The sequence below is a fragment of the Melospiza melodia genome, chromosome W, assembly GCF_035770615.1.
Source record: "Melospiza melodia melodia isolate bMelMel2 chromosome W, bMelMel2.pri, whole genome shotgun sequence".
Lineage (NCBI taxonomy): Eukaryota > Metazoa > Chordata > Aves > Passeriformes > Passerellidae > Melospiza > Melospiza melodia.
Window position 1 is genome coordinate 58,260,667 of NC_086225.1, and position 23,704 is coordinate 58,284,370.

General features: G+C 49.0%; 1 protein-coding gene across 1 annotated transcript in view; it reads right to left on the reverse strand.

Annotated features, from left to right (window-relative positions):
• TCF4 (transcription factor 4) overlaps positions 1–19,550 on the reverse strand; it is a gene marked incomplete at its 3' end in the record, with an annotated part of 84,304 nt that extends 64,754 nt beyond the window's left edge. The window contains 2 exon segments of the mRNA XM_063179544.1: positions 17,323–17,395; positions 18,985–19,550. Coding sequence (XP_063035614.1) covers positions 17,323–17,395; positions 18,985–19,086 — 175 coding nt within the window.
• Between the last annotated feature and the right edge of the window lie 4,154 nt (positions 19,551–23,704).

Here is a 23,704-nt window from a genome sequence, read left to right on the forward strand (position 1 = left end):
CATATTTATCCATCCACAGTTATTTTTGATCCACCATTCCAGCTTGCTCCAAGCCCTGATCTTGGACACTTCCAGGGATTCTGGGGCAAAAATTCCTCTCCAACCCTCTCAGATGTCTCCAGACCAAGGAAAATGTGAATTGCACGCAGATCTAGAAATTCCAGTTTAGGAGGACATTTCCCCTTTCATTCCCCAGATCTAGAGATTCCAGTTTAGGAGGACATTTCCCACTCCATTCCCCAGATCTAGAGATTCCAGTTTAGGAGGACATTTCCCACTTCATTCCCCAGATCTAGAGATTCCAGTTGAGGAGGACACTTCCCACCTCATTCCCAAAGAATAGGAATGAAGGCAGGGAGAACCCTCAATGCCGCGATGCTCTAAGATGTCATCGCCGGCGTCTCTCTGAAGCCAAGTGACAACATCCAACGTCTGCACTATTTCAGTGCCTGGAGAACTTCCCTGCTGGAAAAGCCTGGAGAAGCTCCAGAAGCAGGTTGCCATCTCCTCGGCACGTTGGAAGAAGGTTAGAGGTGTTTCCTCAGCGAACCGAGCGCTTTAAATAGCGCTGACTTTGCACGGCGGAGCTGGAGCTGGCGCCCGTCCACGGAATTTCCCAGAGTCACAGCCAGCCCCGGCGCCGAACACGCGTGGAACGCAGCGTGGCAGGAGGGCAGGAGAAGAGGAGAAGATCCCTCCTCCGGCACAGCCTCTGGAACTCGGCCCTGGTGGGAATCGTGGAAGGGCTTGGGTTGGAAGGGCCTCCAAGCCCATCCAGTGGGAGTCATGGAATGGATTGGACCTTCAAGCCCATCCAGTGGGAGTCATGGAATGGGTTGGACCTTAAAGCCTTTGGAAGATCAGTTTCCACCAAGAAAGCACCAGAATGCAGGATGGTGGAAGGAAGCGATGGATGGACACCAAACCTTTATTCCATCAAGGAACCACCAAAATGCAGGATGGTGGAAGGAAGCGATGGATGGACACCAAACCTTTGGAAGATCAGTTTCCATCAAGAATTGCCCTCACAAAGCTAATTAATGCCAGGACTTCCAGCCGTGGAAAGCAGCAATTAGGGAAGGTGCCTGGCCTTTGGCTCCCTCAGAGGAGCTCCATGCTGGGAGAAGACACTGGGGCCGTTCCCTGGACGTGTCCCCACCACCCTCACGTGTGTCCCCCTGGCTTTGGGGTCAGCCCATCGTGCCCCACGCGGGGAAGCGGGCTGTAATTACACGCGCTCCCGTCAGAGTGGGATCTGTAGTACATCGTTAATGTGTAAATGACTAAATAACTTAATTAGGTGAAATGAAGTGCACTTACAAGCACAGATGCTTACGTCGCATCGGGATAATGCGCTGTGTGGGAATATATCCCTGGTTTTTTTAAAGATGTTTATATTTAACACTAGGCCAAGGAAATGAGGAACACGCACTGGTGAGAAGGATGGCAAGGAATTTTTTTTTGAAAGGGAAAAATGTTTACCACATCCTTACAAACCGATGGAGGAAACCATTTTTAAATCACTTCAAAATGCTGGAAGGAACCGACTTTTTCATCCCTGCAAACATCCCAGCGCAATCCTGAGGGGAAAAGGACAAAAAGCGGTTCTTTGGGCAAGCTCCAGCTTTCCGTGGAGCCCACAAACGGAACGGGAGAAGCGCTTCCACTCATCCATATTCATCCTTCCCTCTTCCCAAGCCCTGCAACACGGGCGCTGAATGAGCCAAATGACGGCATGTGCGCTTCAAGGAGGCTTCGAGCAGGAAATGAGAGATCTCAGTCACCATTGATGGGTGAAAGGGAAGGAGATGAGGAAGCTGTGGAGCTGGAGCACGGCTTATTGCCAGAAAACATCCTGGCCTAGTGGTCAAGTCCCTCCCAGCCTAAACCAGAACTCGAGGAGAGGAAATCAATTGCCAGAAAACATCCTGGCCTAGTGGTCAAGTCCCTCCCAGCCTAAACCAGAACTCGAGGAGAGGAAATCAATTGCCAGAAAACATCCTGGCCTAGTGGTCAAGTCCCTGCCAACCTAAACCAGAACTCCAGGAGAGGAAATCAATTGCCAGAAAACATCCTGGCCTAGTGGTCAAGTCCCTGCCAACCCAAACCAGAACCAAGGAGAGGAAATCAATTGCCAGAAAACATCCTGGCCTAGTGGTCAAGTCCCTGCCAACCCAAACCAGAACTTAAGGAGAGGAAATCAAAGTTCCCAAGCTGCAGTGCCCACATAGCAGTTTTCATTATATCTTCCCCTATTTATTAATTAGCTGCCTCTAATGACAAAGAGAAGGAGCTGTTTGTGAGATGGACACCAAAAAAGTCCTAAATGCACGATTAGCTGCCCAAATTTTTGGTGATTCCATCCAAAAGTACCACAAAATTCCATTCAGATATGAGGAAGTGCCTGCACAAGTAGGAAACAACCTGGGCTAGTGGTCAAGTCTCTCCCAGCCCAAACCATTGCAGATCTCAAGGAAAGGAACTCAAAGTTCCCAAGCTGCAGTGCCCACATAGCATTTTCCATGTTATTTATTAATTAGCTGCCTCTAATGACAAAGAGAAGCAGCTCTTTGTCAAAATTTCAAAAAATTCCTAAACGCAGGATTTAGGAATCTGCCCAAATTTTTGATGATTCTGTACAGAACCACTGTGAAAGGAGAAGTTTTTCCTGCAAAAATGAGAAGTTTTCCCTGCAAGTCCTCTCCAGATCCCTTTTGAAGCTGGAGAAAGAAGTTGTCACAATGATTTTGGGAGAGCAGAATTTGGGACTGAGTCAAAAGTGTCGGAATAACGAGTTGGAATCTGTCGCTATTAGTCACCGCCTTGGAAGCGCAGCCAAAGCCGTTCGTGCTGGGGATGTTGGAAGGAATTTTCTAGGCTGAGATGAAACGGTGAGGTGGCAAATATTGCCTTCCTCTAGGTGCAAAGGAGAATTGTACCTGGCAGGAAGGGCAGAGGAGGTGTTCGCCTCTCTCCTGGGAAGTGTCACCCTCGGAGGAGCCTCCGCTTCACATCTCCTCCTTGGGAGCCAAGCGAAATCAATTAATTCTGCAACTGGAACCAATTAACCCTCGCAAAAGCACAACGCCGAGCGCGGCGGCGGTCTCTGATAAATGGGATAAACGGAGGAAATCCATAAATAAGAACAGAAAACACCACAACCTGGGCTCTGTCAGGTGGGCTCCTCATTCTTCAGAGACAGCTCGAGAGTTTGAGGGTCTGAAAACCAACAGGGACCTCCACAAAATGGGGATTTCATTGGCAGAGTGTAAAACCCAACAGGGACCTCCACAAAATGGGGATTTCAGCAGGATGGGTGTAAAATCCAACAAGGACTCCCACAAAATGGGGATTTCATTGGGAGAGTGTGAAATCCAACAGGGACTCCCACAAAATGGGGATTTCAGCAGGAGGGTCTGAAAACCAACAGGGACCTCCACAAAATGGGGATTTCATCGAGGGGGTCTAAAAACCAACAGGGACTCCCACAAAATGGGGATTTCAGCAGGAGGGTCTGAAAACCAACAGGGACTCCCACAAAATGGGGATTTCAGCAGGAGGGTCTGAAAACCAACAGGGACTCCCACAAAATGGGGATTTCATTGAGAGGGTCTAAAAACCAACAGCAGCTTCCACAAAATGGGGATTTCAGCAGGAGGGTCAGAAAACCAACAGGGACTCCCACAAAATGGGGATTTCAGCAGGATGGGTGTAAAATCCAACAGGGACTCCCACAAAATGGGGATTTCAGCAGGAGGGTCAGAAAACCAACAGGGACTCCCACAAAATGGGGATTTCAGCAGGATGGGTGTAAAATCCAACAGCAACCTCCACAAAATGGGGATTTCAGCGGGATGGGTGTAAAATCCAACAGGGACTCCCACAAAATGGGGATTTCAGCTGGATGGGTGTAAAATCAAACAGGGACTCCCACAAAATGGGGATTTCAGCAGGAGGGTCTAAAAACCAACAGGGACCTCCACAAAATGGGGATTTCAGCAGGTGGGTCTGAAAACCAACAGGGACTCCCACAAAATGGGGATTTCAGCAGGAGGGTCAGAAAACCAACAGGGACTCCCACAAAATGAGGATTTCAGCGGGACGGGATGGGATTGATCCCGTTTAACTGCAGCACCTCAAAGCAGGGCCGTGCTCCCCGAGCCGGCTCTACAAGGGGGATGAAGAGAGATCCCTTGAAAGAGACACCTTAAACTCTTATCTTCAAGGGAGATAAAGCTGCCTTATCTCATTCAGACGCTGTTTGAGGGAGATGGGTGCCATCTGTGACACGAGCCAGCAGCTCGGCCTCCCTTTCCTTCCTTGCCTTCCTTCCCTTCCCTGCTCCCAGCACGGGAACAATGCTGTGCCTCCAATCCCTGCCTGAATCGGTCCCTGGCCTTATTCAGCTTATTTTTGCCCTTTTCCAAGCAAATTCTGAGCCTGCTCGACAGATTATTGCAATTCTCTCCCGAGCCAGGTCTCGCCGACAGCAAGGGGCTTAAAGCAGCAAAACATCCTTGTAAATATTACTGATAATATTCTTGTCAATATTATTCATCACATTCTTGTAAATATTATTCATCTCCTGGTAAATATTGGCAATAAAATTCCGAAGTGGTCCCAGTGAACACAGAGCTCCATCCCACCCCTCTGGACACCATCACGGGTTGATTTTTCCGGCGCTGAGCTGAATAACAGGAAACAAGTTTCTCTTCTAAAAAATCAGAAAGAAATAAATCTGCTTCTTTTCTAATCCTGCACTTTCTATTTAAGCTCCTGCTCTTTTGGATTAAGGAAAGAACAACTCGCCATTAGGGCCTGCCCTGTTTATCAACATCGCAATTGTGCCCGAGAGCCGCAGGAATTATTTTACACTTCAAAAGATGCTAGAAAGCAGTTTTATCTCTATTTAAAGTTTCAATATAATGTTTAATAAAACTCATCCTCCCCTTCTAGTCAGACACTGTGGTTTGATGGCTACGAGCCTTTGCAGGGAGGGGGATTCCGGGAGCGGAAAAATGCAAATAAAAATGACTTGACCTGCTCAGTTTTGGCTTCCAGGGGTTTCGCTTCCTTCCTCCCCTCGCATTAAAAAGAAGTTTTTAACAGGCAGGAGAAGGTTGAAATGACAGGGCTGAAGCCGCTGCCTCAGTCCCATCCGTGGACGCAGGAGCATCCTTGGTTTGGAATGTGTGTCACCAGTGCCCCACAGCACACTCACAAAGCAGTGGCACAGCTTTCAATTGTGCCTTTGTGCTGCCAAAAACTCCATTTTGTCCCCAGTTCTGCCCCAGATAACGAAGGGCTTTTCCCATCCTAAAGGAGCCGCTCTGTGTCCATGATCTAGAAACTGATTCTCAGTTTGATAAATTCTGGTGCTGCAGCTGAACTGGGCGTGTGGCTGAAAGGAGAGGACAATTTAATGCCAAGAATTCTGCGGTTAGAGCCGGTGCCAGGGCAGCGGCACCTGCGCGAGGCGCGGCGCGCGACGGGGACGGATAAAATCCAAGCTCCGTCCGTCTGTCCTGACCCTGGGTGTCCTTCCAGGTGAAATTCCTGTCTGCAATTCCTATTTGAGCAGCACGTTCCCAGGGTTTGCTGTGCATTTCAGCCATGGGCAGCGTCGCTGCTCCACGCTGACCAAAGCTTTGCACGAGCACCGAGCGAGCGCCGGCGCCGCTGCTAATTACCATGGCCTCCCTAAGGCACAGATTCCAGCCTGGAAACACGGATCCGGGCAGGGAAAATGGGGAATGGGTGGAAAAGGACAAAAAAATATACGGTATATGGATAAAACAAAAAAATTATGGACTATAAATGAGAACTTTAGGAGAGGGAAAAGCCCAACGTCCAATGTCCTCCATGAGAGAGAGTTTTCAGTATGGAAAAATAAATCCATGCAGGAAAAATGGGGAAAATAAATGGAATGAAACCAACAAATATGTGGTGGTAATAAGATTAAAAATAAGATTGTAATAAATAAAAAATTAATTAAAAAGAAATAAGATAAATAATTTATATAGAAATGTAATTGAGAACCTTAGGAGAGGGAAAAGCCCAATGTCCAATCTCTTCCATAAGGCAGAGATTCCAGCATGGAAACATGAATCCATGGGGGAAATATATGGAATAAAACCAACAAATATAAGATATATATATAAGATTAAAAAATTATATTGATAATTTTATAGTTTCTATAAAAAATTATATATATATATATTATAAATATAATTGAGGACCTTAGGAGACAGAAAAGCCGGATGTCCAATCTCTTCCACAAGGCAGAGATTCCAGTGTGGAAACATGAATCCATGCAGGAAAAATGGGGAAAATATATGGAATAAAACCAACAAATATATGATCTATAAATAAGATTAAAAATTTATGTATAAATAATTTATATATAAATATAATTGAAGACCTTAGGGGAGGGAAAAGCCTGATGTCCAATCTCTTCCATAAGCCAGAGATTCCGGCATGGAAAAATGAATCCATGCAGGAAAAATGGGGGAAATATATGGAATAAAACCAAAACATATGTGGTAGTAATAAGATTAAAAAAAGGATTATAATAAACAAAAAAATAATTAAAAATAAATAAGATAAATAATTAATATATAAATGTAATTGAGGACCTTAGGTGAGGGAAAAGCCCGATGGCCAATGTCCTCCATAAGGCAGAGATTCCAGCGTGGAAAAATGAATCCATGCAGGAAAAATGGGGGAAATATATGGAATAAAACCAAAACATGTGTGATATACAAATAAGATTTAAAATCTATATTGATAATTTTATAATTTATATAAAAAATTATATATATATATATTATAAATATAATTGAGGACCTTAGGAGAGGGAGAAGCCCGATGTCCAATGTCTTCCATAAGAGAGAGATTTCAGTATGGAAAAATGAATCCATGCAGGAAAAATGGGGGAAATATATGGAATAAAACCAAAACATGTGTGGTATATAAATAAGATTAAAAATTTATATTGATAATTTTATAGTTTCTATAAAAAATTATATATATATTACAAATATAATTGAGGACCTTAGGGGAAAGAAAAGTCTGATGTCCAATGTCTTCCATAGGGCAGAGATTCCAGCATGGAAACATGAATCCGTGCAGGAAAAATGGGGGAAATATACGGAATAAAACCAACAAATATATGAGATATAAATAATATTGAAATTTATATTATATACAAATTTATATTATAAGTATATTAAATATATAAATAAAAAATTCATGGAGTATAAATGTGGACCTTAGGGGAGGGAAAAGTCTGATGTCCGATCTCTTCCATAGGGCAGAGATTCCAGCATGGAAACATGAATCCATGCAGGAAAAATGGGGGAAATATATGGAAAAGAAAGCAAAAAAAAAAAAAAAGCAGTATATAAATAAGAGAAAATGATTTCTGAAATACAAATGAGAACTTTAGGAGAGGGAAATGCCCGATGTCCATTCGCTAATGCACCGCTTCATAAATGACTTCTCTGCTTTGTGGTGTTTACAAAAGAGCTAATTTTAGGAAAGGGAATTTTGCTCTGTTTATCCAACAAGACCCAGGATTTCCTAAGTAAGTGGATGTTTCCTCAGAGTATAAAATCAACAAAGGGATTAGGGACAGCAAGCCCAAGCGAGGCGACGCTTGCTGACAACTCGGAGCCCGCCGAATAAAGAATGGTCCGGGCTCAGCTCGGCCCTCGCACATCATTTTGTGCACAGTCCAAGGGAAGCAGCTCATCTGGGAAAAGCAGGGAAACTGCACAAACCCACGGCGTGCTGCTGCTGTCAGGCTCTCAGGCCACTTCCATCTCTGACGGGGCCTCTCCCCAAGTGCCTGCTGTCACCTGTCCCTTAAAAACACGATTAAAGCTGGCTTGTGCCCTATGGAAGTCTCAGCAGAGACAGACTGCGCTCCCAGCCATCCCCAAATCCACCCAAACAGCCCCGTGCCACCGGAATTACAGCGCTTGGCTCTGTCCCAACCTCTTCCCTGGCTCTCTTTGTTCCTGAAATCCCAGAGAAACGAGTCTGCTCCGGGTAATTTCATTAATCCCAAATATTTCAGCCTCTCCTCCGTCAGGCAGGCTGGAAGTTTGTATTCCAGCCACAAACTTCCCGCCGAGGTTTGTCCTGGAAATGCTGCCGGACTCTTCAGAGCAGGTGCTCCTGCAGTCCAAGGCCATAATTCAATCAAGCCTTGGGCTGACGTCAGGAACAAAAAACAACTCAAAGGCTGTTTGTGAACGGGCCCAGAACCCCTGAGATTCAATTAGAGCCTTGATATTCCATGGGGAATCTTATTTAGCTGGATTTAATATCACCGAAGCTTGGGAGCGGTTATTTATCAAACGGGGCGAGCGCATTTAAATGTACAGGCAGCGGAACGGCGCGTTAACCCCAGCATCCCAAATTTTCAGCAGCAGCACGGGCAGGAAAACCGGCTGAATTCTACATACAACAGCACAAACAGAACCCAATCCCCATTTTTAGGGATTATGGCTGGGAATGAACCCAGGCACTTCTGTGTTTTGTCATTTGTGGACAGGCAGAAATGCCCAGGGATGTCCCAGAGGGTTTTGGTTTGGGGTTTTAACATAACTTGGCTGGGATCCCGGATCACACACATATAGGGTGCAGGATACACACACATGTACAGGGTGGAGGATACACACACACATGTAGGGTGGAGGATGCACACACATGTAGGGTGCACAAAAAGAACCCAATCCCTGTTTTTTAGGGATTGAACCCAGGGATTTCTGTGCTTTGCCATTTGTGGACTGACAGAAATTCTGATTTCTGTGTCCATGATGTCTCACAGGGTTTTGGTTTGGGTTTTTAGCATAACTTGGCTGGGATCATGGATCACGCACATATAGGGTGGAGGATACACACATGTATAGGGTGGAGGATACACACACAGCATGGAGGATACATGCACATAGAGGGTGGAGGATACACACACAGCATGGAGGATACATGCACATAGAGGGTGGAGGATACACACATACATACCATGGAGGATACATACACACACATGTATAGGATGGAGGATACACACATAGCATGGAGGATACACATATAGGGTGGAGGATACACACACATATAGGGTGGAGGATACACACACACATATAGGGTGGAGGATACACACACATATAGGGTGGAGGATACACACACACATATAGGGTGGAGGATGCACACATACATCGCATGGAGGATACACACACACATATCGGATGGAGGATACACACACGTATAGGGTGCAGGATACACACAAGTATAGGATAGAGGATACACACATATAGGGTGGAGGATACACACACGTATAGGATAGAGGATACACACACAGCATGGAGGATACACACACGTATCGGATGGAGGATACACACATATAGGGTGGAGGATACACACACATATAGGGTGGAGGATACACACACGTATAGGATGGAGGATACACACACAGCATGGAGGATACACACGCACATATAGGATGGAGGATACACACACACATAGCACAGAGGATACATACGCACATATAGGATGGAGGATACACACAAAGCATGGAGGATGCACACATACATAGCATGGACGATACACACGTAGGGTGGAAGATACACACACATATAGGGTAGAGGATACACACACACATAGCATGGAGGACACACACGCACATATGGCATGGAGGATACCCACATGTATAGGGTGGAGGATACACACACACATATAGGGTGGAGGTTACACACATAGCATGGAGGATACACATACAGCATGTAGGATACACATATAGCATGGAGGATACACACACAGCATGCAGGATACACACGTGTACGGTGGAGGATACTCACAAAGCATGGAGGATACACACACAGCATGAAAGATACACACACACGTACATAGCATGGAGGATACACACACAGTGCAGAGGATACACACACACACATAGCATGGAGGATACACACAGCATGGAGGATGCACACACCTATACGTAGCACGGAGGATACACACAGCATGGAGGATACACATACACACACACAGGATGGAGCGGGTAACACACACATGACAGAGAGACGCCCATCCATGACAAAAAGGACGCACACGTGTGACAAAGCAGATGTCTGTACACACACATCCGTGTGCCTAAAGGGACCCTGCACGCACACATGACAAAGCAGCAGACAAAACCGCCACGCACGCAGAGGATAAAGCAGACGCCACGCACACGTGTGGCAGGGCAGAGCGCCACACATGACAGAGCGGGTGTCACGCACACACATGACAAAGAGGGAGCCTGTCCATTCCCACCCACACACAGGCAGCCAGCAGTGCCCAGCGGTGCCATTGGGAAGCTGGGCACAGGGCAGGAAGGCCGGGAATGGTGCCAGCAATGGCGCCTGCATCCTGCGTGGCACCTGCCGCCGCCGCTTCCCCTCTCCCGGGAGCCTGCCTCCTGCTCCTGCTGTGCCAGGGTCACTGCTGTGCCACAGAGCTGCAGCAAAGCTGGAGTAAACCCCGAGTAAAGGGCACGGAGAGAACCCGGCCGTGCCCAATCCCGGGCGCAGAGCATCGGCCAGACCCCGCAGTCCGGCAGTGCCGGCTCCAAACTGGACGCACGCCCGCACGCACAACAATGGCACGCAGCTACTACTGCCATTACTAGCAGGAGTAGGCTTGAAGGATGTGGTGATTGCCACAAAGCTCTCACACCAATGATGCACCCAGAATCCACCCAAACAATCCCATTTTTCCATCTGGATGAAGCTCTGCTGCCTCACGTTTACCATGGAGGAAGGAATCAACGCCCCAACCTCTCTCCAGGCTGTTCCTAATGGAGTTTGCTAGCAAAAGAAATTCCACAGCAACATTAAAATAAATCTGAAATTAATTAAGAATTTGAGCATAAATTAAGAATTTATTTGGGCATTCTGGCCCTCTGCTTTGCCAGGAAATTTGCCCTGCAAGCGGCTCTGAGATGGAAATTTGTGCCCGATTTCAATGGCGCCTGCATCCTGCGTGGCACCTGCCATCGCTGCCTCCCCTCTCCCGGGAGCCCGGCTCCTGCTCCTGCTGTGCCAGGGTCACTGCTGTGCCACAAACAGAGCTGGAGTAAACCCTGAGTAAAGCACACAGGACAGAACCCAGTCCCTCAGAGCATCGGCCAGACCCCGCAGTCCGGCGGCGCCGGCTCCAAACTGGACGCACGCCCGCACACACAACAATGGCACGCAGCTACTACTGCCATTACTAGCAGGAGCAGGCTTGAAGGATGTGGTGATTGCCACAAAGCTCTCACGCCAACAGTGCCCCCAGAATCCACCCAAACAATCCCATTTTTCCATCTGGATGAAGCTCTGCTGCCTCACGTTTACCATGGAGGAAGGAATCGACGCCCCAACCTCTCTCCAGGCTGTTCCTAATGGAGTTTGCTAGCAAAAGAAATTCCACAGCGGCCTTTAAAAAAAGATTTAAAATTCATTAAGAATTTGGGCATTAATTAAGAATTTGGGCACTCCTCTGCTTTGCCAGGGAGTTTTCCCGGCAAGCAGCTCTGAGATGGAAATTTGCGCCTGAATTTCCAGGCTGGAAAGCTCGGAAGGACACAGAGGTGAATTTTGGGCCCAGGACACCTCCCAGAGACCCCAGAATCAGTGCGGGCCCCTCCATGTGTGGATGGCACCGACCGAGGGGCAGCATCAGCTGCGGGAGGGAATTTGGCACCGAATTTTGCCCATAAATAAGGGCAAATTCAATTATTGCAGGGAGCGGGATGGAGCCGGTGCAGCAGCAACTCCTCGGAGTAGCCCCTGGCAGATGGCACATCCGATGCCATGTATATTCATTTTCTGTGCTCCATCATCTGAAACATTCCCAGGTTAGCCCAGCTTTTCTCCCTCGTGTCCACCACCCTGCTATCTGGGAATATTTTGGGAAAGGACCTTTAAGCCATAACTGCTCCTCAGAAAATTGCAGAGCTGTTGTTGTATTTAAATCCCAGCGTGCAAACCTCAGATCACCGGGTCCTCCCTTTTTCCTGCCATTTGCAGAGCCCCGCATTTCCAGCTACAACAAGTTTACCACGAGGAGTAAATGTTTGAGCTGTAAAGCTTCCAAAATGACTTTGTTTATCAGAGCAGACGAAGGAAAAAAAAAGCTGAAGGAATCATTTGAAGCTCAAAGCAAAACTGTTTATAGGACAGCTTTTAGTGCTCCAAGATTCCAGAGAGATTTCAGCAATTAGCAGCATAAACTTCCATAACTTAATTCCCTTCTATATGTGCATTATTTATTCCCTGTATCAATTCCACAAAGAGATTCCCTGATCCTATAAAAAAAACTCAAAACAGATTCTTCACAACATTCCTGAGATCCCAAAGCAGGGCCTTGAATCCTTTGACTTAGCAGACTTAAATCCTGCTAATAAGGAAAATATCCATATAATGCTCAAATTCTCTTTAAATAATGGGAGGGAGATAAAAAAATTCAATCAATTTATTTTTGCAGTAGCAAAAAAATCAATAGTGAAAGATGAAAATTTGGTGTTCCTGGGATTATTGGTGCCTATTTCGTGTTCTTTGGGAATTCAGGCCACAATTTGTTCCCTCAGATCCAGGGAATATTGGGAGCCATCATTCTTCTTCCTGCTAAACTTCAAAAAAAATTCAATCACTTTATTTTTTGCAAAAATCAGCAGTGAAAAATGAAAATTTGGTGTTCCTGGGATTATTTGTGCCTGTTTCGCTTTCCTTGGGAATTCAGGCCACAATTTGTTCCCAGATCCCTGAGATCCAGGGAATAATGGGAGCCATCATTCCCATTCCTGCTAAACTTGAGAAAAATTAAATCACTTTATTTTTGCAGTAGCAAAAAAATAAAATAAAGATGAAAATTTGGTGTTGCCGGGATTATTTGTGCTTATTTCCCTTTCCTTGGGAATTCAGGCCACGGAATTCCAGAAGAATTCTGACAAAAATCCACATGAATCTGGGAGTGGCACGAATACAAATCCAATAGGAAAAAGTCAAATTGTACCTCACATATTTTTGTTTCCCTGAACTCGCAGCCAGGCCTAAGTTCCCTGGTTTAATTTGGTTCCCAGATCCCTGAGATCCAAGGAGTAATGGGAGCCATCATTCCTGCTCCTGCTAAACTCCAAAAAAATTCAATCACTTTATTTTTGCAAAAACCAGCAGTGAAAGGTGGGAATTTGGTCCTGTCCCTGCTGAACTGGGCAAGGACAGCGCAGCGTCCCCACACCCAGTGACATTTGGCTGCAGCGGCTCTGACGGGCAATTCTGAATTATGAAATATATTTAAGGTAGCATGGAAAGAGGGTGAGAACAGCACCTAAAAATCTCCATCTCCCTTATCCAAGGGGAACGAGTGAGCTGGGTTTGTGTGGTTAATTACCACCACGGCTCCCAGCCTGAAATATCTGAAATATCAGCCTTGGAAAACGGGGAATAGAATTCCAGAGCCCTGGAATTCTGCCTGGCAAAGGTGGCAACGCGAGGAGACACAGACAGAGCCAACACCCAAACTCCAGCATCCCTCTCCCTCTTTTCTGGAACATCCCATGCAAAACGGGAGCCGCCCATGGAACCGCAGCAGCTGCCTTTTCAAAAGCAAGTTTTTACACAGAAATCTCCATTATAGGGATTTTTCTCTCTTTTTTATTCTTTTGAATGGCATTTCTGCACCAAACTCAGCCCTGGTTTCCCAAACCCTGCCTGGCACGCTCGCTGTTCCCACTGAGAGCGGCGGGATCCCAGGTGGGCCTCACCTGAGCAGCCCCAAAACATCTTCCTAATTCCATTTTTGTGATGATCAAACAACAGCCACAAAATCCTGCAGCTTTTCCCACACTCCAAACCCAGACTGTACCTATAAAAACCCCGCAATATTCGTCAGAATTTCCGCACCGCATCAAAAACCCCAGGAACTGAAACTGTGCTGGATTTGTGATTCCCTCGTTAGGGATGTATTAATTTGTTGCTCTAATGCAGGCCAAGCCCTAATCAAACTAATGGCAAAATGAAAAGCGAGGATTTAAATCCTTTCGAGGGACTTTGCTGGGTTTGCTCAGGCAAACATTGGAGATTTTTCCCTTTTTTCTGGGCAATGATAAAAATTCCGCTTTCCTCTGATTCTGCTGCCACCCACACGCTATTCAAACAGCTACAGAGTGGGCAATCCAGAACAGATGCTCCCAAACGGAGGTAAAATTCCAGCCTTTAAATAGAAGGAGCAGAAACTGAAGGCAATCAGGAAGATGTGGGCTTTGATGAACAGATAAAAAACCGAAATATGTCAAATGTGACAGACCCGGGGAATTCTTGGGGAAAAGCTCCTTCAAAATCCGATCCCCAGCGATCATCTCTTCATTTTATAGCGCCTCACGCTCAAACGGGGATCAATTTCAGATAAATTTACTATGGAAGCCATTGCAAACTCCTCCCAAAATTTTAGTCGATGCGAGAAAATGAATTTTTTTTTTGGCAACCGTCCTAAAAAAAAGGGCAAACAAAGCAGGAAAAATAAAAAGCGACGCCCCACTTCAGCCCCACTGAATGTGCATTGTTCAAGCGAAGTAACAGCTATTAAATCACTTTCCAAATAGGATCTAAATTGGAGGCGGCTCCGGGGGAGCTCGCTGCCCAGCGCCTCCGCTGTCCCCCAGTTCTCCCAGCGCGGGTCAGAGGCTGCAGCCTTGCTCCAGTGCCCCGCGCCGAACACCTGCGAACATCAAACGCCAGCTCCTGCTCCTTTCCTGGCCTGACAAAAGCCTTTCATGTGAAAAATGCTCCCTGGGAATGTCACGGCTGGAGCTCAGGTTACATTCCTTTCTCCCTGCGGCCCTCCCCGCTTCGGAACATGGGGAGAAGCCATGTTTGTGGAATTCGACATTCAAAGGGAGCGGGGCTTTACTTTCTTTTCCCTCGCGCGTCGCAAATCACAACACGGCATCACGGATTAGCCGAGCAAAAAGCCACGGGGATGACTTTAAGCAGGAATTATTCCCACACTTCCTAAAGTCCACTTAGTTTCACTTCCCTGCTCGGGATTACTTTGAGGCGCCTGCTTTTTATTTTAATCTCCCTTTTCCTCCCCTCTGGAACAGAACTTTGGGCTTAGTGCAGACAATCTCCTGCAATCCGGTTTGAAAGAGGAATATTTAAAGGTCAGCTCAAACTTCAGAGGGACAACTTGCAGAAGGAAAAGCAGGATGCAATTCCCCGTTAGCAATCCGCATAATTACAAAAACAGCCTGTGTCCGCTGTTGCTCACGGCCAGGTATTCATTCCCAGATCCATCCCGATTTCCCAGCCCTGGACAAACAACGGCCACCAAGTCCCTCCTCAAGGCCACAAATGCACCCTTTAGCCAGGAGCGGCGGGGGGAATTCACCCCCAAGTTTTGGTGCAAATTCCCCGTTTAATGAGCAAGCAATACCAGTGCAAGTGGGAAATTGGCTCGATTTTCCCTCCCAGAACCACCCTGTGCTGCCATTGTGCGCCAACCGCCGCCGCTCCGCCGAGCCTCTCCCTCATCCTCCTCCTGCCACGGCTGTGCCAGGGAATTCTCTGGCAATTCTGGCCAGGTGCTGCTTTAAGTGGCTTTTATCTCCTTATTCCCAACTTCCTGCAGCTCATTAAATCATCCTCCTGCCTACCAAAATTCCTCCGATTCTTTCAGTTCTTAAACCCAATTTGATCGCTCCCTGCTCCGATTTGTGCTCCTGATCCCGATGACTCCAGAGGTGATCTTTAGGAGGAATTGTTAAATATAACTCTGGAGTCATTTGCTGTCAGCCCAAGTGGTGCTTGCTGCATGGACTGGGCTCTGAGCATGACAAATTGATTCGTCTGGCACAACCACTCCAGTGAAAACAAATAGAGTGGAGATTCTAGATCCGGCCTCATCACTTCCAAAATTGTGGCAGAAAAGGACAAAAACCGGGATTCAAACCTATAGCTCATGGTTGGAAAGTTAGCCCAGCCCAACAGCAAATTCTCCAAGTTGCTAGCTCTCAATATAAGCAAGTTGCTCTCTCTCAATATAAGCAAGTTTGGGAAGATAGAACAAACCCAGGTTGTCACTTAGAGCCTAAATAGAATAAATAGAGCCTAAATAGAATAAATAGAGCCTAAATAGAATAAAAGGCACAAAATGAGAGTTTAGGTGGAGATTGATCTGAAGAAAACCAGACCAAACCTCCAAGCCGAAATCCTGCTCAGGAAATAAAAACCTAAACGATGCCCCAGTGCATTGAATAAAGCACTGAATAACGAGGAGTCCTGAAAAGAGCAAAGCTGCAAATTCCAGGTGTGAAACTCCCTGCAAGGAGGGGTTTCTCTGTGAATTTCAGAGGAGCCTTGCCCGAATTCCCCACACAGTGTGCTGGCATGTGGAATAGTCTGGGAATTCAAGCCCCGCTGCTCCCTACCTGTGCACGGAGGCGCGGAAAGGCAGCTGCATCCCAGGGCAGGGAAATGTGCACAGGGATCTTTGGGAGCTCTCGTTTGTCGGGCACAGAAAAGCCCCTCCAGAAACTTGGGTTGCCAGACAATCCCTGTCCACACACGGTGCGTGCAGAGAGCCCCGGGAGCGCTTTTGTCATCCCAGGGCTGCTGGCAGGGAGCGCGGGAGATGCCCAGCAGCCCTGCCACAGCCACCTCCATCTCAGCAAAGTCTTCCCAAACACCCTCGTGTCTGAAACCAAAACAGCCTGCCTGAAAGCAGCCAGAGAAAGTCACTTGAATGATTTCATTCCCAAAAATTATTCCATCAGCACACAGCCCTCTCTAATCCTAAAGACTTTTTTTCCTGCTGCTTATTCTGGGATACTTGTTTTATTTATTGAACTGCTACAGCCTTCAATTCTGCTTCAATTCTAATGCACAAAATTAATTTGCACACAAGAGGTTTTGACTATCGTCCCCGACAGACAAAGACAGGCTTTGGAATTGGAAATAAAAAATTCTCCAGGGCTCAAATCACTAAAAGAAAAAGATAAATCTACTGTAAAACTAGAACAATTTTAAGCAATGATTAAACAGAGGCGAAGTCCAGGGATTTTTAAAAAATCACAAATGTGTGGCGACGCTCTAAAAACCTCCCAGGCTCGTGGAAATAACAATAATAATAATAATAAAAATCAGAATGAGAATAAGCGGCGCTTAGGAATAATTCCGCTGCAATCCGAAGGGATCTGCTCCCCACGAGAGATTAAAGCACCACAACAAAGGTAATGCCTATGGAGAAATAAATCCCAACGCTTTCGCTACGCACGGAACAAAAAACGGTACATACTTGAGCCACTAAAATGTCCACTTGCCAAGGAAGTTGGTCCATTTTTCCCGCTGCTCACAGGAGGTGAAAACATCTAAAATAAAAACAAACAAAGAGGCATTACTAGTGCGAAAGCAGCAATTGGCGAGGCCGGCGGCGGTCCGAAGTTGCTGGCGCATTCCTTAGGAGTTTGTCTCCCCGAACCGACCGTGAGCCCCCACAGCCCTGCGAAGGCAGAGTCCGGGTTGCTCGCATCCCCCGGCGCCCCTCGGCACCAGCATCCCGCTTTCCTCAGGCTCATTAGCTTCCCAAACAATCTGCCCTCGCCGGAGCCTCTGAGCCCAGCAGCGTTCTCCTCCGACCAAATTTGGGATGCGAAAGCGCCAAAAAAGTTGGGATGGGTCGCGACCTTGGTCATCAACGTAGCAACGTCCATTTCCATCCCGCTCCAGGATTTGCCTGGCATGTGGGAACCCAAATAATAATAATGCAAAGTGCCACCTGCCCTAAATTCTCATTCCGTCTCTCCCACCGAGCAATTGGAAGCCAGGCTCGCTCCTCGCCCCCTCTCCCTCCCTCTCGCACTCCTCTCTCTCTCTTCCCAGCATTTATTTCGACCCTAATTGGTTTCTCCCTTCTCCGACGTGTCTAGTGGATAATACGCACCTTCCCTGAGTCAGAGCCTGCAAAAAGCCAAGGAACAAATGGGAAAAGTGCACCAACAAGCAGAGAGGGGGCTGCGAGGCTGCCGCAGGCTACGATTGCTGGCCAAACTTCCCCGAGCCATCCCTCAGAAGCCGAGGCTGGAGCAGCAGCACCAGCCTGGAGCACGCAGGGGAAAGGGGGGGGCCGCGGGAGCAGAGCTGCCTCTCGCAGCACAGGCTCCTGCCCAAAATACAGAACTAAGTGGATAGAGAGATATTCCTGACATATTGGGGGGAAGGGAGGGGATGGGGAGAGAGAGGAAGGAAGGGGCTGGAGGGGGAGGGGGAGCCTGACAAAACTAGACAAGTGCACGCGTCCGGCGCAACGTTCGGCCTCCAAAGCAGCCCAGGGGGACAAAAATCCCTCTTTGCCTCCAAAATCGCTCCCAAATCCTGCCCGGGGCGGGGACGAGAAGCTCGGAGCGCCTTTAATGCCAGCAGAAGCCATAGGAGGTTTCAGGGAAAACTTTAAACTGAGACGGTCGTGGATTTCTCTGCACTTTCCATGTGCCAAAATCGAAACAAGGGAAGAACCGAAAGGAGAATATCAGCGAGTCATTAGCAATTAATTAGTTGATGTGCCAACGACGCTCGAAAATCGAAAGCACAATAAAAGTGCAATATCGGTACGATGGAATGATGAGAAATGGTCAGTTTTCGGGGCGTTTCTTTTGGCAGGAATGATTTGAGCCGTCCGAGACATGAAACCAAGCTGCGAACGCGCCTGCATCTCCCATCACACACAATCAGAAAGACTAAAAATACTCAGTTTGGATTTTTTTTTTTTAAGCGAAAAAAATATTTACCATGCTTCTAGCTGCTGATTAAAAATTGCCCAATGCACTTAGAGCACAGTTTGGGGTTGGTTTTGTTGCTTTAGGGTTTTTTTTGGCTGGATTTTCTTTTTGTTACCAGAGCAGCTAGAAATTTTTTTTATTTTTTTTTACAGCTGTTGCTAATTTCCACCGTTGTTTCTTACCGCACTGAAATCCAGTAAATCACTCAGTTCTTTGTCCGTCCCTAAGGCAGCCATTCGCTGTTGGTGATGCATTTTAGCAAAATCACACAAACCTAGAAACATGGAAATAACCGCAATCAGAAATCCCGAGCCTTGCAGGAAACACAGTCGGATTTTGCTTTTTCAAGGGGGGTCGGGGAGTGGGTGGTTGAGAAGAAGAAGGGAGGGGAAAAAAAGATGGAGGGGCAGCAAAAAAAAAAAGACACCCAAAAACACAACAACGAGAGGAAAAAAAAAAAAGCGATATTGTATTTCCAAAGAGGCGAGCCAAACCCGGCAACATCCACTCTTAAACCCAAATCCGGAGGAGAAAAAAAAAGGCAAAGCCTCGCTCCCGGAGCATCATTTATGCAACAGGAGGTTCAGCGAGGAATGAATGAGGATCCCAGAGAAGAAACTACAGCCATCCGCTCCCAACTTTTTCCCTTCTCCTTCTTCCACGCAAAGTAGCGTTCGGAGGCACAAACGGCAAAGAGCGAGGAGCAAAAAAAAGCCACGGCGAGATGCGAAGTGCAGGTTCCGGGGGCGGGGGGGGCAGCGGGGGACAATTAGCCCCGATTCCTAATTTGCGGAGAGCGGGGGGGGATGAGGCCGACAGCGAGCCGGCGGCTCGGGCCTGTGCGAGGCAGCCGGGGGGAGGGGAGCGCGGCGAGGCAGGGAGGGAGAGGGAAGGGGCCGGAGCGCGGCCCGAGCCCCGCCGGCCCCGCCGTACCCGCGGCCGCCGCTCATGGAGCTCCGCGGCCGGCTGCCGCCCGCTGCCGCCGCACTTTAACGAGGGTTCCACCTTGGATTCGCCCGGCTCGCGCACACATGGCCAAGCGCGTTTATACGGGGCCGCGGACGCACGTGACGCGGGCGCTTGGCCGAAAGGAACAATATTTTTTTCCCCTTTGGATTCCCCGTTCCCTTCGCCTTTTTGTTTTTTAGATTTTTTTTTAGCTAGAACCCTGCTTTGTTTTGGTCGCCTTACTCGCAACGCCCAGCTTTGCCATTTTCCCGGAGCATCGGTGCAAAGTTTGCGAAGCAGCCCCTTGGATTTAGGCGCAAGTTTTTGGGGATGCTGCCAGCCCCCCCTCCTCCCCTGTCCCCTCGCCCTTCCTGCTTCCCTCGCCCTTCCTGCTTCCCCCATCCCCTCCGCCACTTCTATTCCGCCCTTTCCCCCCGCAGGCCGGACACCGCTAGAGAGAACTCCTGGGAGTTCATTTTCCGGCAGGAAATAAAGCGGCGAGTCCCCGCGTCTGCACCTTGGTGTATTTCCCACACGTGTAGTTACATCGTAGCTATGCAATGTATATACAATGTAGCGATTCACACAGCCCGGAACTTGCACTTTCTTTTCTTTTCTTTCCTTTTTTTTTTTTTTTTTTTAAATAACACATCGGGATCGACAATTTCAATCAAAAAATAAAAATGAAAGCAAAAAAAAAAAAAAAAAAAAAAAAAAAACACAGACAAGTTAGTCTAACAGCAAATTGGAACTTTACCTTAAATGGCCACAAATATGTTCACAATATTCCAAGGGGGGAAAAAAAAGGTATAAAAAAATAATCAAAATAAAAAAGAGAGGAATCTTCTGCCAAAGTGCTTTATTGTCTCACACGTATGTGACCCTCCAAAACCACCAAAAAGTAGGGAAAGTGTCAGTCCTGCTCCGGGTTATTCCACAGCTTTACAGGCACACTACACCTGGCTTTGTTGGGATTTGGGGGGCCCGGCCACCGGCCACAAAAATCATATAAATTAGATTTCAAAAATTTCAAAATTCAAAACCAAGGAAGAAAAAAAAGAAAAAGGAAAAAAAGAAGGTCCGACAACTTTTGCCCTATTGTTTTTACAGACACATGGTGACGGGCTCGCAGCGCCGCGGCTCTCGGGGACTTGCCCCCTCCTCGTCCTTCCTTTAAAAAAAAACCAAAACCAAAAAAACCCAAATCCCGAAAAAAACCCAGGCGACTCCCCCCTCGGGGGAGCGCGGGGCCGCCCGTTCCCCAACTTGGTCCAAGTTTAGAGCAGCGCCCGCCGCCTCCTCCGGCTCAGCAGCGCGGCCTCCCCCGCCGAGCCGCGGCCGATCGCATCCCGCCCGGGCAGCCGCATCGCCCGCCGCTCACATCCGGGCAATGCCCGCCGCCTTATAAGCGCCGCCGCCGCCGCTCGCAGACAATGACGAGGAGGAGGAGGAGGAGGAGGAGGAGGGCGGGAGGAAGCGGGCGGGACGGCGCGGCGGGGCTCACAAGATGGAGGGGCCCCGCCGCCCCTCGCCCCTCACGTGTTCCCGCGCAAGCCCCGCGGATCGGGGCCCGCCGGGGCCGGGCCGCGGCAATGCCCGGGGGGCTCCGGCTGCGCTCGGCCATGGGCGGGCCGGAGAGCTTCGTGCCGCAGCCTCGGCACGCCCGGGAGAGAGGGGCTCCGGTGCCCTCAGCACACCCGGGAGGGGCCCCGGCACCCTCAGCACACCAATGAGGGGCTCCGGCACCCTCAGCACACCCAGGAGGGGCTCCAGCACACCCAGGAGGGGCTCCAGAACCCTCGGCACACCCGGGAGGGGCTCCAGCACACACGGGAGGGGCTCCAGAACCCTCGGCACACCCATGAGGGGCTCCGGTGCCCTCAGCACACCCGGGAGGGGCCCCGGCACCCTCAGCACACCCATGAGAGGTTCCAGCACCCTCAGCACACCCGGGAGGGGCTCCGGCACCCTCAGCACACCCATGAGAGGTTCCAGCACCCTCAGCACACCCGGGAGGGGCCCCGGCACCCTCAGCACACCCGGGAGGGGCTCCAGCACCCTCAGCACACCCGGGAGGGGTTCCAGCACACCCATAAGGTGTTTCAGCACCTTTAGCACACTCATGAGGGGTTTCAGAATCCTCAGCACACCCTTGAGGGGTTTTAGCACAGCCATGAGGGGTTCCAGCCCATCCATGAAGGGTTTCAGCACCCTCAGCACACCCATGAGGGGTTCCAGCACACCCATGAGGGGTTCCAGCACAGCCATAAGGTGTTTCAGCACCTTTAGCACACCCATGAGGGGTTTCAGCACCCTCAGCACACCCATGAGGGGCTCCAGCACACCCATGAGAGGTTCCAGCATCCTAAGCACGGCCATGAGGGGCTCCAGCACAGCCATAAGGTGTTTCAGCACCTTTGGCACACTCATGAGAGGTTCCAGCACCCTCAGCACACCCATGAGGGGCTCCAGCACACCCATGATGGGTTTCAGCACCTTTAGCACACTCATGAGAGGTTCCAGCACCCTCAGCACACCCATGAGGGGCTCCAGCACACCCATGAGGGGCTCCAGCACCCTCAGCACAGCCATGAGGGGCTCCAGCACAGCCATAAGGTGTTTCAGCACCTGTAGCACACTCATGAGGGGTTTCAGAACCCTCAGTACACCCATGAGAGGTTCCAGCACCCCCAGCACACCCATGAGGGGCTCCAGCACCTTCAGCACACCCATGAGGGGCTCCAGCAAACCCATAAGGTGTTCCAGCACCTTTAGCACACCCATGAGAGGTTCCAGCACCCTCAGCACACCCATGAGAGGTACCAGCACACCCATGAGGGGTTCCAGCACACCCATGAAGGATTTCAGCACCCTCAGCACACCCATAAGGGGCTCCAGCACACCCATGAAGGATTTCAGCACCCTCAGCACACCCATAAGGGGCTCCAGCACAGCCATAAGGTGTTTCAGCACCTTTAGCACACTCATGAGAGGTTCCAGCACCCTCAGCACACCCATGAGAGGTTCCAGCACCCTCAGCACACCCATGAGAGGTTTCAGCACCCTCAGCACACCCATGAGGGGCTCCAGCACAGCCATAAGTTGTTTCAGCACCTTTAGCACACCCATGAGGGGTTTCAGCACCCTCAGCACACCCATGAGGGGCTCCAGCACCCTCAGCACACCCATGAGGGGTTCCAGCACACCCATAAGGTGTTTCAGCACCTTTAGCACACTCATGAGAGGTTCCAGCACCCTCAGCACACCCATGAGGGGCTCCAGCACACCCATGATGGGTTTCAGCACCTTTAGCACACTCATGAGAGGTTCCAGCACCCTCAGCACACCCATGAGGGGCTCCAGCAAACCCATGAGAGGTTCCAGCACCCTCAGCACACTCATGAGAGGTTTCAGCACCCTCAGCACACCCATGAGGGGCTCCAGCAAACCCATGAGAGGTTCCAGCACCCTCAGCACACTCATGAGAGGTTTCAGCACCCTCAGCACACCCATGAGGGGCTCCAGCAAACCCATGAGAGGTTCCAGCACCCTCAGCACACTCATGAGAGGTTTCAGCACCCTCAGCACACCCATGAGGGGCTCCAGCACACCCATAAGGTGTTTCAGCAGATTTAGCACACTCATGAGAGGTTCCAGCACCCGCAGCACACTCATGAGAGGTTTCAGCACCCTCAGCACACCCGTAAGGTGTTTCAGCACCCTCAGCACACCCATGAAGGGTTTCAGCACCCTCAGCACACCCATGAGGGGCTCCAGCACAGCCATAAGGTGTTTCAGCATCTTTAGCATGCTCATGAGAGGTTCCAGCACCCTCAGCACACCCATGAGGGGCTCCAGCAAACCCATAAGGTGTTTCAGCACCTTTAGCACACCCATGAGAGGTTCCAGCACCCTCAGCACACCCGTAAGGTGTTTCAGCACCCTCAGCACACC